Source organism: Vombatus ursinus, unplaced genomic scaffold (genome assembly GCF_900497805.2).
Source record: "Vombatus ursinus unplaced genomic scaffold, bare-nosed wombat genome assembly UNPS02005459.1, whole genome shotgun sequence".
In the NCBI taxonomy this organism is placed as follows: domain Eukaryota; kingdom Metazoa; phylum Chordata; class Mammalia; order Diprotodontia; family Vombatidae; genus Vombatus; species Vombatus ursinus.
This window is the reverse complement of record NW_020945237.1, coordinates 13,562,699-13,578,864: the sequence shown is the minus strand read 5'-3', so window position 1 is coordinate 13,578,864 and position 16,166 is coordinate 13,562,699. Positions and strand designations below refer to the sequence as shown.

At 40.2% G+C, this 16,166-nt stretch overlaps 1 protein-coding gene across 1 annotated transcript in view; it reads left to right on the top strand.

Moving 5' to 3' along the window:
* Nucleotides 1-268: 268 nt before the first annotated feature.
* Nucleotides 269-16,166, top strand: part of DNAJC1 (DnaJ heat shock protein family (Hsp40) member C1) — a 251,823-nt gene continuing 235,925 nt past the window's right edge. Inside the window, exon 1 of the mRNA XM_027847908.1 lies at nt 269-439. Coding sequence (XP_027703709.1) covers nt 269-439 — 171 coding nt within the window. The remainder of the gene's footprint in view (nt 440-16,166) is intronic.

Genomic DNA, 16,166 nt, shown 5'->3' with positions numbered 1-16,166 from the left:
CCAGCCCCTCGGCCTGGCCCCGGAGTGAGGGTCCGCGGGCACCGAGAGCGTGAGTGTGCCCCTCGCGTCCCGGGCGCCCGCGGGCTGAGCCGCCTCACCCCGCGCGCGGCGCTGTCCGCGTCTGACGTCTCTGTTCTCCCCCGCCGGCGCGCCCGCCACGTCCGCGCTCGGGTTCTGTCCCCGGCGGGGAGGAGGCCCTCGCGCGGCGCGGCGCGGTTCGCGCGGAGCTCCGTGCGTGGAGCACGAGGGAGCCCGGCACGCGCGCGCGATGACTGCCCCTTGCCCCGGGCTCTCGCGGCGGCGGCCGCTGCTCCCGCTGCTGCTGCTGCTGCTGCTGCTGTCGGTGCCCGCCCGGGCTTGGGAGAGCGCGGACCTGGAGCTGTTCGACCTGGTGGAGGAGGTGCAGCTCAACTTCTACCACTTCCTCGGCGTGCAGCAGGTAAGCGGGGCCGCGTGGGCGCCCACGCGCGACCTGGCCTCCCCGCACCGGTGCTTCCCCCGCGCCACCCAGCCCCTGGCTTTACTGCCACGCTCTAGGGCTGGCAGGACCTGGTGCACTTCGCCAGGGTGAGTGGGGAACCCCAGGCGGGACTGATTCACCCTGTGCCCCCAACTTGGGGGCGGCACTCAGCTCCACCCTTAGGCGACCCCCCTTCTCTGTCGAAGAAGAGCCTCGCTTTCTCGACCCCAGCGGGACTTGGGTCCCCCGGTGTCCTCTTCAGGTCTGGCTTGACCAGCCCCATCCAGCCCGTGACCCTCCTGCTCCTCTGACTCCTCCGCTGCCCTCACATTGCCGCCCCCTTGACAGGTGGGAGAGCCCTGGTGTAGGACCCCGTAACCACACACACCCTGACTTCCAGCTCCTCCTCCCCTCTGCGGAAGAAAATGCCACGGACTGAGCAAAGTGCTGGCAGTGGTGCCTTTTCCAAGCGTGATCCAGAAGTGTGATCACATTGCTCACCCTAGTCTAGATAGATCTTCTTCCCCACATACCCTTTTCCTTATTCTCCCTTTCCCCCTGCCCTCTGCAAAGAAGCTTGAACTGAGTTTTGTTCCAGTCCTCGTTAGCTGTAGTTTTGGGGGGTCTGTTTTGTTTTTATCCCATCTAACATAGTAGTTTGCACCGTAACGTTGTTTTGGGTTTGCGCAAAACCCCGAGTCATTTCAAGATAGACGTGACTAAGGGCGCTCTCCTATAGGAGCTGGGGCATTTTCAGGGTAAAAGAGGTACTGTGGAAAGAAGAATGGGAACTTCTGCTTTCTCTTCTAAAGACCAGACGTTTCTTGGGGGGAAATCGGTTTCAGTTTGTTAGAGATTGTTATTTGTTTTTTAAAATTTCTTGCCTTGGGGGGGGAGGGGTAGGTTAGGAGCAAATTAAGCAACCCCCTGCCACTAACTGAGTACTGGTGCCAAGGCAAATCGATAATCCACCTCACTCCTTTCAGATCTTTGAGGTAGGAGTCTCAGTACTTCCTGAGAACTGGATTTAACCCACCTGTAAAATCCATTGAGAAGTAAAGAAATTAAATTTACTACCTCTTTTGAGTGTGGGCAGGCAACACATTTTTTTTTTCTTACATAGGTAAGTATAAGTTTGCCTGAACTACCAAACTTAGAATAAGTGGGAATTTAATCTTCAAACATTCTGTTTTCATTCCATCATTGTATATATAGCACTTAATTGCCATGTCACCATAAGCTTAACAATCTTTCTTTCAAGAACCATGAAGTGTGAGCATTTCACACTTCAATTCATATGTGCTGGCTGTTATGTAATAACTGTCTGTATGTTTATGGGCTGTCACCCAGCACCACTTATTGCCTTACTTTCAAAGTATATGAACTTTCAATCTACGGAAAAATAAGTTAGTGATCATACTGCTCTTGAAAAAAATTCTTAATTTCTAGACTATAGAAAGTGTTTAGAATTCATTGTAGCTTCTGTAAGTGATTGCAAAATAGCATGCGTTGCTTTATGCATCAATTGTCTTTTCCTTGGCTTTTACCACCCTTAATACCAAAGATAGATAGGGTCCTATACATATTTTACAAAAGAGAATTCAAGTATGCTTGCTATATAATTCATTGAAAGTGTACATTCTTCTATGAACAAACAGAAACCTAAATGAGCAAATCCAATCAGATCTAAGAAAATGGGCTGTCAGTGTTTTAGGATCCAAGTTATATAGTATAATTTAGCATATGGTATCATATAAAATTTCACTTATAATTTTATGCAACTTATTTTGCAAAGTTAATTAGGCAGGGGACAATTTGAAGCAGTCAACCATAATGGCAATGATGAGAAAATAAAGAAATGTAGGCAATTGGGAAGAGACTTGTTTAAGATGGAGATTGAAACTCTGTAATAGAGAGAAAGAGAAGGACCCAGAAAGATATTTTAATCGATGGCTTTCCAGTCCATTGTGTTATCAAGACTGGTAAAATAGACCAGTAGGAGTATTTTGCTAATTAAGAGGAGGTATCAGCTGTAATAACTATTTAAATAAGGCATTTAAAATTAGATCTTGAAGTGATTAGAAGGAGTCTTCCTCAGTTCATTACAACAAATCAAACATGTATTAAGTGCCTACTGAATGCAGGGCGCTAGTACTGGTGCAGGCTTTGGGTGATCTCTTCAGGTTAGATCTTGTAGACCGGTGGGTCAGGGGAGTGCTTTATGGAAGTGGTGGTGTCTAAGCTATCCCTTGCAGAATGGGTAGAATTTCAATAGGGAGAATTTAGGGAGAACTGGGCCTGGAGTCAGAAAGACTCACCTTCCCGAGTTCAAATCTGGCCTCAGATATTTACTCGCTGTAACTTAACCCTATTTGCCTCAGCTTCCTCATCCATAAAAATGAGCTGGAGAAGGAAATGGTAAACCACTCCAGTTGGACACAACTGAAATGACTGAACAACAACAGGGAGAACTGAGTAAGCCTAAGGTTTAGCACTCTCTCTTTTAAAAATTTAATTTAAAAAAATGTTTTTACATTTTAAGTTCCATACTGTCTCTTCCCTCCTTACCCACCCCCATACTAGAGAAGGCCACCATTTGACACAGATTTATAAGTATATGTAAAACTGATATGTTTAACATATAAGTTTAAAAATATATGTAAAACTTACCAGTTCTTTCTCTGGAGTAGGTCCTTTATAGTTGATCTGAGCATTTATAGTACTGAGAATAACTTGGGTGCTCACAGTTACTCTTTGAACAACATTGCTGTTACTGTGTACGACGCTCTCTTGCTTCTGTTCATCTCACTTTTCATTATTCCGTGCACCGTGTTTTTCTAAAATCAAGCAGCTCCTCATTTCTTACAGCACACTAATATTCTGTCGCAGGCTCAGCACTCTCCAGTGCCAGGGTGTGTTTAGTGATGAGCAGATAGGACTAGGAGGCCTGTCTTCTGTTTGGATCTAGAGCCGGAAGAGACTTTAGAGGTCCTCTCGTCATTCTCCCCTCTCTAATTTTATAGAAGGAAACCCTCCAGAGAGTGACTTGCCAGTAAATAGACGAGTCAGCGTTTGAACCCAAGTCCTCCAGATTCCCAATCCGTCATTCAACAGGATTGTAGGTTTGGAACTTGGAGGGATTTTAGCACTTGGGTAGTTCAGCTCCCTCCCTCATTTTGCAAATGCAGACACTGAAGCTCAGATTAGCCACAGGAAAGGGAAGTGTTTCCATACAAGTCCAAACAGTGAGCAATTAGAAAGGGTTAGTGGTGTGATGCTGTCATAGGTGGGGCCTTTAGGAATCAGAAGAGACTGATGTCACCAACTTTTCCCTCAAATTCTTTCTCCCATGTTCTTAAAATGTAATATTCAGCTCAGAATCAATATTGCAACCAGATCTCTTGGCAACTGAACCGGCCTTAAGGAGACCAAATGCTTAATGTGGTGTCTCTGGAGTCTTACACTAATTAGTTCATCCTTTGTCTCCTCCCAAATCAGGAGCTTGATAGTGGCACTCTTCTTACCTCCTTAAGGCTATTGCCCAGGTGTTTCCATCATTCACTCTGCTTCTTTACTCCAGTGGGTTACGTGTTATATTCCACTGTCCTACTACTGGGGAGCCACTTGCCAAGTACTCCTGGAGCATAGGTTTGTTGTAGAGTTTCAGGGCAGTGTATGTGTTGGGCGATTGGTGAGAGGGAGGGGTGGGATGGTCACAGAAGTGTCATACAGGCTTGGCCTTCTCCTTGAAAATACAGGACAGTTCCTGTCTAGTCCTAATGGTCCAAAAAAAAATTTTGCTGAGAGCCAAAATTCTGGACCCCTAAGCTATTTTACAAAGGGGCCACCTCTTTCCCAGGATTTTGAAAGGTGATCTCATAATGTATTTTGTAGGGTTATCTCTTTTTAGTTTAAGGCATTCAAGTTGTTATAGAGGTCATCAACATTTTGGCATAGCTGGTCTCTTTGGAGATCATGGCTTTTTATATGTTGTGCTGGGGTCATGGAACGCCATAATCCCCAAAGAATTCAAACTGAGGATCACTCAAAAGGCACTATGGAGTTACAGGTGGACCTGAGGAAGCTGAAACAAGAAATGGTGGAGAAAAACTTGTTATAAAGGAGATCATAAATGAAATGTATGATGGTCTGGTAACATGGTAGGTTCTGGAGAACCAACAGGCAGCCTTCATGCTGTATTGGCATCCGTGGGATGTCAAGTGAGCATGAGGAAGGCCTGCCAGTACATTTGGTAGACTTGCTGTAGAGGACATGGAAGACAGCTGAATAGTATTGGCAGATGCAGAGAGCTTGTAAAATCTGCTTCACTGGAAGGAATTTCTGTATTGATAAGATCACAGATCCATACCTGTGGACGGTAACTGGAGTAGCGTCTACAACATATAAAAATACCAAATTCAAACTGTTCTTTGAATGGTAGCCTTAGCAAGCTATAGGGTCTCCGATTTTACAGTTGTCCATTATATGATACAGTTAGCCGCCTTCTCACACCACTAATTATTTTAGACTACTATTGATATCAATAAGAAATCTGCTTAGTTTCTCTCCTGCTTTGCTTATGATTTGAATGCCTCCTGAAGCTTATGATGACACAAAAAAGCTATTACTGTATGATGAACGGGCTTCCACCAGCAACAAGCACTGAGCTCCTAGGATGTGCAGACTCACCACTCACTTTTCTAGGCCTTGGGGAGTTATAAAGTTGGAATGAGATATGCTGACTGCTTTCAAGCGTTTGGGTCTTATTTATTTTGATAGTGACCTGTAAACTATTTGTTATTTACTTCAACTAGTATTTTCAGACATCAAATTCAGATTTTATATTTGGCAGTCTTTCTCAGGTATGAGAACGAGCCTTGCACAGATACATGAGGAGCTGGGATTGCCCGTTGTTGCTTATGGAGTAAATAAAACTGTCTTTTCAGTTGTGTCTCTGTGTGCTCTTGATTTTTAGCTTTTATTCCTCAGTTTCTTTTTGTCAATGGAGTTAAAAATACAATAAATTCTGTGTGATATGTGCTAATTGAGAGCAAAAAGTAGAAAAAAAATTAAGTGATGTCTGATGTGCCCAAATTATATTTTCTTTGGAATGCCATGAAAAGGGTGTTTCATACTGTTTTGATGATAGGACTTTGTGAAAGAACATATTCTTCTTATGCTGATGGGATGATATGAAGCTAGACCTATGATTTCACTGGTATAGGAAATTCTGATGAGGAAACTCCTGCTATCAGTGAAGATCTTAGGAAGTTACCCGGGACTCTGAAAGTGGTTTTCCTGGGGTCACACGGTTAGTATGTGACTAGCTGAGATGGGTCTTCAACTCAGGACTTCTGGCTCTTGAGGTTAGCTCTTCATCTACTATTTCATACCACATACATCAATATTAAGATGAATTTATTTTCACCAAGCACACTGAACTTAGCGGTAGGGGGAGGTTGCCTGAGTGTCAAGTTATGAGAAGCTATCATGTTAAACTTTCCTGTCTAAAGTGGAGTAGTGTTAAAGTTCATACAGTTGATATTCTTTCTAATCACCTTTCTGAGTAGTAGCTTTTCCTGGGTTAGCTCGTTGGTTGCCTTTCTTCTAATCGGCCACGAGAACATTTTTGACACCCTTTCTCTACTTGACTCTTGAATACACACCATCAATGTACGAGGGTGGTAGGGTTGCCTTCAGGAGTCTGTGAGGCATAATAGCCACGTCTAGGATTCTAGGGATTATTCTGAGAACAGACTTGAGGTCTCCGAAGAGAGAGCAGCGCACATTGTCTCCAGAAATGCAGGGTGTGCCTGTCAGAATCCACTCGGATTTGTTTATGTTCAGTCATTCATCTCCAGGCCGCATGTTTGGGTGATCTTGACGAACCTTTTTCATAACTGGGCGTTGTATGGTAAGACTGGCCAGTTACACCAGTGGATTGCACCTTTAATTTGAGCTTGACTTAAATACTTGGAAAATAATATTGCTGCCTTGTTTTATGTAGGGTTGAGCATATAAACTAGACAAGCTCTTTCAAGTAGACAGGATGTTAACTCATGATGCAATTAATAATAATAGCCTTTAAATAGTGATACAAGGTTTGCAAGGTACTTTACAAGTATTCCTAATTTGTCCTCACAGCAACCTGAGGAGGTGTAGGTGCTCTTATTACCCCCATTTTATAGATGAGTAAACTGAGGCAAACAGTGGTTTAGTGACTTGTCCAGGGTTATACAGCCAGTATATGCATGAAAGGCTGGATCTGAACTCATGTCTTCCGACTTCAGGTCCAGAGTTCTCTCCACTGTGTCACGTAGCTGCCTTAAGATACGTGGCTATATTAAGTAATGAAATTGGTTTTCTTCTGTGGCTTGTAAACTGGGTCTGTATTGTGGCCCTTCAGCGTTCACATCAGATTTTTGACTAATGATAATGACTGAATCTATACAGTGCTCTATAGTTTATGAAGCACTTTACAAATATGATCCCATGGAATCTTCATGGACCTCAACCAAATTGCAGTTAGATTTTGATTGTCAGCCAAGATCCCCCAAGCCTTTTCCGCATAACTGTCTTTAAGCTAAATCTCTTCTGGCCTGTACTTTGGCTTAAAACATCAATTGCATAAGTGTGTAGTACTTTGCATTTTATTATTATTTAAATTTAATGTTAGATTTGGCCCATTGTTTTCACCTGTTGAGGTACTTTTAGGTACTGATTGTGATTCCACAGATTAATTAATTCCTTCCCAGCTTTGTGCCATCAGCAAGTTGGATAAAAAGCATAATAACTCACTATAATGTTTTGCAGTTTACAAAGCACTTTCCTCACAACAACCCTGTGAGGCAGGTAGCTTTATTATTATCCTTACCGAATAAATGAAAAAAGCTGAAGTCAAAAGGTTTAATTATTTCCCATAGTTACCTAGGTGACATGATGGATAGTGTTGGGCCTGGAGTCAGAAAGACCCGAGTTTAAATGTGGCCTTAGACATTTGGCTCAGCAAGCTACTAGACAAGTCATTTAACCTCTGTCTGCCTCAGTTTCCTCAACTGTAAAATGAGGATAATAATAGCACCAGTCTCTTAGGGTTGTTGTGAAAACAAAATGAGATAATATTTGTAAAGTGCTTAGCACAGTGCCTGGCACATAGTAGCTACTTGATAAACCCTTCCTTCTTTTCTGTTCTCTTCTTTCTTTTCCTTTTCTTTCCTTCCTCTTTCTTTCTTTCTTTCTATCTTCCTATCTTTCTTTCTTCATCACCTAAGTCTAGTCCACTTTAGATGGTCAGCATGTTAACTTTGATTCTAGAATGTGGTACCCAGAACTGAACAAAATACTACAGGGGTGATTTGATCACACAGCATAACAGAACTGTTGCCATCTTTGTTCTGCACGACTCTGGAAACATATATATATGTATATATATATATATATATATATGTATATATTTATATATTTCCAGCCCTAATCTCTCACACTTAGGATCATTATAGATTTTGAGCTGAGAGGGACTTAGATACCATCCAGTTCAACCCTGTTGTTTATAGAAGAGGAAACTGAGACCCAAGAAGTTTAGTTGGTTGCCTTAGTACCACTCAGGTAGTAAGCCAAACCTGGATTCACATTACCAACTGTCTCCTGACGTCTCCTGCATGTCCTGTGGGCATTTCAAATGTCACATGTCCGAAACAGACTGCATGATGTTTCTCCCCAAGCCCACCCCTCCTCCAAATTCACCTACGTTCTAATCTGGTATTTGAAGCCCCCCACAGTCTGGTTTTCACCTATCTTTCCAGTCTTATTTCATATGAATCTTCTTTTTATACTCTTTGTTACTGTAGAACTGACTTGTTAACTATTGCCTATATACAGCATTCTCTCTCCCAACTTTGTGCCTTTGCCAAGTGATCCCACATATCTGGGATACTCTTCCTTCTCACCTCTGTCTCAAGATCCTTACCTTCCTTTAACCATGGGTGCTACCTTCTACAGGTCTTTCCTGATTCCCAAGTTTTTAGCACACTCACCCTCCTGAAATTACTTTGTATTTATTGAACCATGTACATGTTCTATTTCCCCAATAGAGTATAAACCTCTCAAAGGCAAGTACTGTTTTGTTTTTGTCTTGGTATCCCCAGTGCCTAGCCTAGTGCCTTACACATAGTAAGATTTGAACCCAGGTTTCTTCCAGTTCGTGAACTAGCGCTCTTCTCACTATGCCTTTTGCGCTTCTCAGCTCCCTTTGCTTGGATCATCATCTGTATCCCTTCCCTAACTACATCTCTGTCCAAGGCCCTTTACTCCCTCTGTTGGTGATCTACCTCTTGGTCCCGTGGCCTCAGTTGCCATCTCGTTGTGCACAAATGACTCCCATATGTGTAGGCCAGCCCTAGTTTCTCTCTAGAGCTCCAGTTCCATGTTACTGATTGCCTCTTAAGTACTTCAAGCTGCCTGTCCCATAAGCGTCTCAACGTGTCACACATAGAAGTCATTCTGCTCCTTCCAGACTCTCCCCTCTTCCAACCTTCTCCATCTTCCAGGACACCGCAGTCCTTCCAGTCACCAAAGTCATGACCTCAGCGTCATCCTTGGTTCCTCAGTTCCCAAACTCAAAGGTCATTTAGTCTTGTTTGTCATGCAGCTACGTCCTGACTCAGGCCCCCTACCAGGACTGTTACTTGGTCCCCATCTCAGGTCTCTGCTCCATACTCCACTCAGCACCTTAGCACTCTCCTGCTCAGCCAACTCGAGTGACTTCTTATTGCCTCTAGGATAAAATGCATGCTCTTCTGTTCTTCATTTAAAGCCTTTCACAACCTGACTACAACCAGGCTTAGTACACATCCCTCTTCCCTGCTCTCTTTGTTCAAGCCACATTGACGTTGCACTTTCTCACACCTCTCTGTGCTTTTGTAATCTGTTCCCCATTCCCAGAACATACTGCTTACCTCTGCCCCTTAGGATCCCTAGCTTCCTTCAGAGCTCAGCTGAAATGTCATCTCTTATAGAAACGCTTTCCTGAGCCCTCCAGCTCGCTAGTAACTCCTTCCCAAACCCCCACCATTCCCTTGAATTTATATTATCCATATTTGTTTATGCTCTATGTACCATGTTGTTTCCACAGATAGAAGGTGAGTGCCTGGAGAACAGAGAGAGTTTCATTTTTTGACTTTCTATCCCAAGCCTATAGCAGGTACTTAAATGAATCAGTGAGTCAATAAGCATTTATTAGACCTACTGTGTGCCAGGCACTGTGTTAAATGCTGGGGACATCAAGAATGCTTCCACATGGATTTCACCTTTCGTGAGGGCCTTCCTTTATAGATGACGTTATATGGCTCTCAACAGGGTACATAGACTCTGTCAGTTTTCCCCAATTCTTGCTACATGACTAAACTATTGTTTTCCTAGTTATACATTTTTCTTATATTCTTTTCTTCACTTCTGCATAATTCCTCATTTGTAATGTATTACAATCTCTTTATGTTCACTGTGTACCACTCAGTTGCCTTTGAGTGATCTTTGCCTTAAATTCTTTAGATTATGCAGTGTAACACAACATCCTTGGAAGAGTGCTGATGTGAGAAAGAGGAGCCTTTGTTTTAAATAGAAGCTTGGGGAGTCATTTAAGGAACGGCATAATTTCCCAAAGGCATTGTAGCCTGCTCTTTTCATCCTGTTCTATTCTGAGCTCAGCTCATTTTTTATTTGTAGTGTCTATCCAAGCCATATGTATTGATGGACAAACTCAGAGGTTGATCAGTCCAAATGCATATTATGGTCTGGACATTTATTTTTTGGAGAGTTAGGCTGAACTCTTTTGAGGAATCTTTGGATCTGACTCTCCACATTGTGTCTGCAAAGTTCTAGGGCTAAATACAGTCAGTACTATGTCATCTGTAAATAGGAATTTTTGTAGGACCACACTATGTATAGGAAATTCCTCATCCACTTGGACTCTGCACTGTACATCCTGCGTGACATAAAACCCCTTCAAGCATATGTCTCCGTCTTTTATGCCTCATTTGATACTAATAATCAATGGGTCAGTGAACAAAGTTATGTCTGTTGTTATACCTTTCGGGGAATCTTGTATGATTTTGACACATGTATAAAAGGCACCTTGTTGATGAGAGCTTTAAAGATGGCATTTTGTTCAACAGAATCAAATGGTTTTTATAGTTAACAATAGCACAGTGGGATATTATACTCTCTGTACATTTCCATCAATTGTATGACTATAAAGATGTGGTCTGCTGTAGAGTATAATTTGTTTAAAAAAAAACCTGCTTGTTCCTTTCTCTTAACCTTCATCAAAGATCCCCTTTGTGTGTGTTTAGATTACTCTCATAAAAATTTTTGTACGGATGGAAAATAGACATATGGGCTCATAGTTACCGATATTTTCTTACCCTCTTTTTAAAAAAATATTAAAAAGTCTAAGACTTTTTCCATATTTTTGTTCTTCTCCAGTCTATAAGAAACTTTAAGCCTCAGTTCCTCAGTACTCTCAAAATCATCTCCTCCAGTATGGATCTCCTCTTCATATATCTGCTCTAGTCCAGATAGTTGGTCCTTCCTTTTTTTTTTTCTTCAGTGGCATTTTTACTTCCTTTTAAAGCACATCTTAGGACTGTCATGTTACAGTCCCAAAGGAGTAGATCTACTCACCTTGATGATGAAAAGAATTTGTTGTAAAAAATGTTTTCTATGGATTTTATGTAAGAGAGAAAATAGGCCTGTGGTTGATAGTTGCTTATGTGTTCTTGATTTGGGTGGGTGGAGGGGACAGGGGAGTAACGATACTGACTGTGGTCTTTTGAAATCTTCTCCTCTTTGAAATATCTCGAAAATCAATTCCTAAGTATCTTTAACAGCATGTTACCTACAGCAAACATTTCCTCTGTGTGGATTTTGATCAGGTCAGCTGCTCTTCCTTGATTTCAGCTTCTTCAGTGCCATCTCCGCTTGCTTGTGTGTAAATTGCTCAGATGTTGAGAATGCTTGCTCCGGGAAAGTTTTGAACATCTGTTCCATTTGACATTTATTTGTTGCCTTTCTAGTGCTACCAGTAACTTGCTTTGGGGTGATCTGGCTTAGCTGGTTCTCATTCTGAGCTCTTTGAAGGTTAATTTTCCTTCCACAATTTTTTGTTGTTTCTGAGACGGTTCATAATTTCCCACCATTCTTCCTTATGTTTTGCAAGTTAGCTCATATTCTCAAATAGTGTTGCTCTTGGCTGCTGTTTCACCATTTGACAAGGCTAAATGTCACTGGCAGAGTTTGTTTAGGGGCTGTTTTGTCTTCCTTGCCTAGAATGCTTTCCCTCCTCATCTCTGCCTACTGGCTTCCTTTTGTGTCCAACTAAATTTCCGTCTTCTACAGGAAATTTTTCTCAATCCCTCTTCATTCTAGTGTCTTCCCTCTGTTAATTATTTCCTGTTTATCCTGTTTATAGCTTTTTTGTATATGTTTGATTGTTGTCTCCTCTGTTAAATTGTAAGCTACTTGAGGTTAGGGGCTGTCTTTTGCTTCTTTTTATATCCCCAGCTCTCAACCTAGTGCCTGGTGCATATTAGGAGCTTAATAAATGTTTTCTTGATTGATTGATTCTTTGTTATAGTGACTTTTACATGTATTAAAGTCCTCTAAGAATGTTGATCATCAAAAATCTGTGGCATTTATTTTATCCACTCCCCATTTTTCCAAGCCAACAACTTGTCTAAGTGTATTAGGTTAAAGTTGTCATAACTGAACGTAATATTTTCTCATCTTTATCCTTCTAAAGAGGTGTTGACTTGGACCTTTCCTTTAACTAGATGATGATCTGGCTGCACATAGATGATTCTGAAATTACTTCTATATTGATAAACAGTCATTTTGTATGTGTTAAGATATTGACCTTTTAATTTTTTGTGATGTTGATTAGTGCTTGCCATGTCTAGTTCCTTCAAACGCTTTTTGAATGAAATATTAATCATATGCCGGTGAAAGACAGCTGAGTAATCTATGATTCTTTGTCCTCTTAAAGCTGCACCAATCATATTTTCCAATATCCGTGTGTGGGTGTGTGTGTGTAGCCATGTTTCTCTGTTCTTCCTTCAAAGTGAAGTCATTGAGTATTGAGGAATTGATTTCAAGGATTTTGTGGAAGTTCCTGTAGAATTTTGTTTTTTTATCTTCAGCGACAGATTTTAGTGCTCAAGTTGTATTTATCTTCAAGGTGAACTTTCTGGGGAGAAGACAAAGTATCCCATGAAATTGTTTTCTTCTTGCCTTTCTATGTAAAGTGAAACCTACTTGACCATTTCCTTATTCATATCTTTGAGGAGAATCCAGCCTTTCATTTATTAATAGTTTTTAACGTCCTTTGATTTCATTTGTGGCAAAAATGTCAATACAAATATGGTTCACTTCCTCAGAATATGTCACCTAATTTATCTTTTGATGTTCCTAGGACTAAATGTTAAATTAATGTTTGCAGATGGCATGAAAGCTTTATAATTTGTCTTTATTTGCTCTTTTGCTCCTCCACCACCACCATCCCCACAGAAGCCAAGGGAGCTGCACAGGACTGTGGGAATGTTTGTATACTGATGCTTCATGGATCACAGTAGCCACAGAATTGATGACCTAGTAGGGATCCTGTTGGTGGTGAGGCTAGTACTCATATAACAGATGCAGGCCTCCCCATCCCTACCCAAAGGCTCTTCAGTTTGCTGGTAGGCTTTGTACTCTTCTGGCAAAGTCTTTAAACACCCAGGTTCACTCCCATGCTACAATGAAGGAAGCCTGGATATAGGACTTTTATAATGATTACCTTTCTTCCCCGAACAACAAAGCCTGTGCTTTCACTGTGAAGGATAAACATTTATCTTCCTTTCATAAGCCTTTGTGTTTGAAGTTTACTTTCCCCACTTAATCTGTAGTTTTAATAATGTATGATTGTTTGATTGTAGTTTTAAGAGGTCAAAATGAGCGTGGAGTAAAAAGCATGAATTGATGTGAGGTAAGCAAAACCGATAAAAAGAATATACACAATGACTACCACAATTGAGATGGAAAGAACACCAACACTGACAACAAAATAATCAAAAGTGAATGCTAATAAATTATAACAGCCAAGCCAGGCCCAGGAAGAGATAAGAGGACACCTCCCCCACTTCTTTTCAGGGATGGGGAATGGTGACTGTGGAATGCTGAACATAAAATCACACTTTAAAAATGTGTTACTTAGTTTTGTGGAACTTTTTTTTTGCCCAGTTTATTATTTTGTTTTAATAGAGCTGGGTCTCAGAGTCGGGGGAGGAGTACAGCGTGAAATGTAGGTGCTGTAAAACCAAAAGATAGCAATAGCAATCTGGATCTTAGGTTAATAGAAGTGCTTAAAATGTTAGATGTTCATACTATATAAAATAAATAAAACTTAGGTGTCAGCACTTGGGTAAATATAACTTAGAAAGTCATTCTCTAGAATTATTTTTCTTTCTGTAAATCTCATAATTCATAGATACTCAAAGCATTTACTGAATCTAGTCCTTTTGGTGTAGTAAGTACAGTATAAAATCTTAAATAATACTTTAATAATGTTTTTATTCTTAATTTCCATCTACATTCATAACCTTTATTGAGCTATTTAATTCCTTTTAAGTAATATAATTATTTTAGGGCACAAATTTTTTGTGAATTCCGGTTCTCCACAATTGTATCCCAGGATACAATTGAGTGGACTATTGATTTATTCATGTGGTAATTGTTCAGCAAACTTTAAAAACAAATTGAAAGCATTTTAGGCCAGTGTTATAGTACATGATGAAATAGGAGCTTCTAATTTTTTTTTCTGTTTTCTAGCTCCTTTTGATATTTCTATCAAATTCCTTGTGACAGAAGGGGAAAAAAAAGACAGACTTCCTTTGTGACCTGAGTAATTATTTAGTCATATAAGTAACTAAAGGGTCTACATCTGTTTTTAGAGGGCAGGTATATATCTCACAAAAAACTCTTTTTCTGGCTGTTCCCCTTATTGAATAGTCTTAGAAGAGAACTCAAGAGTTGGAACCATGGACTTAAACACTGTCCAAGCCATAACTTCACTCCAGGGGACCTTCTAAAACAACAAGGCTCCTTTCTATTGAGGATCTGTTTATTTTTAAATTGACAAATTTTGTTCCAGACTGATATTTAAACATAGATATTGTCTTAAATGTGAAAAATTTTTGTAAAACCCAAAGTTTCAAAAGGAAAAAGTACATATACATATTGAAGCAAAATAATCACAACTTTGCCTTTTCTTTAATTTTTTTGTATGTGAATAAGCTTTTTAAAATTATGCTAAGAAGTTCCCCTTGTCTAATCATAGAGTGTCCTCCTATCCTGTAAATGATTTACAGTGTAGAACAGGATGGCTGACAATTATTCTTTCACCATATTCTTAACCACTGTCACAATTAGTCAATAATTGTTTTTTTCAAACTATACTGTTACTTTAACTTTATGTGAATAATTATATTTATGCTACTATAGTTTTTAGCCCAAAAGTAAAACTTTTCCATTTGAATCTCCTGAATTGTTTGTTTTTTCACTACTCAGGATAAAAGCTTTATCAACCAAATAAATTAGGATTAGATGTAATGTGCTTCATGATTTATAAAGATAATAAAATGACAAATAACTATACATATTTTTTCTCTATCTTTTGTGGCTTTTGCTGATTTCATTCTAATCAATAATGTGTGACATATCAGGATATGTAACCATCAATATTAATGCATATATTTTTAAAGCATGAAGGAGGTAAACAAAATATTTTTACATATACTCTACTTGTAGCCCAAGTATAAGAACTTTTAGTGATTTTTTAGGAACAAGTTCTCAAAATATCTTGATAGAAATAAGTTAATTTTAATGTCTAGTGTGTATTAGTGTGTATGCTTGCTTATATATTTATAGATGAGTAATGTGAGGCATAGATGGGTAAAAAAGCACACACACGGTTACCTTGATAGTAGCAGTAAGTTTTCATGTCATGCATTATGGAAGTGATCCTGGCTTCTCAAAGGTTATGGCTGTACTGTATAGGTTTTAAGGATGGGCCTAATGACAGACTATGTATCTACTATTCAAACGTCAGCTTAGCTTAGCTAAATTCAGAGATATCCATAATAATAACCACTGACACTTATCTATCTCTTTAAGGTTTGCCAGGTGCATGTACAACTCTCATTCAAGCTTCTTAACAGCCATGTTAGGAAGGCACTACTTTATTTTTATACCTAATTTACAGATGAAGAAACTCAGGCAAATCCAGTCTTAGACACTTGAAACTTACTAGCTGTGTGACCCTGGACAAGTCACTTAACCCCGATTGCCTTGCAAAAAAAAAAAGAAAGAAAAAGAAACTTAGGCTTAGAGAGATGGAGTTAATTGGCCATGATTCCATGGCTAGGCAAGAGTTGTAACTCAGGGCTTCTTAATTTCAAATCTACCCATGATACCCCATCTCTGGAAAGGCCACGGGGTGATAAATTTTTCTGACTTATAGAAACTCTTAAAGACTGTTTGCTAACTCATAGATTGGTTATGGTTTCCATTAGTGGAGGAAGTAATCAGGGAATTCAATCACATCAGTGAAATTAAAGGATTTAGAAGTATACATACATAAATAACCAACATCTCCCCCTTACCTACCCACATATAGTTA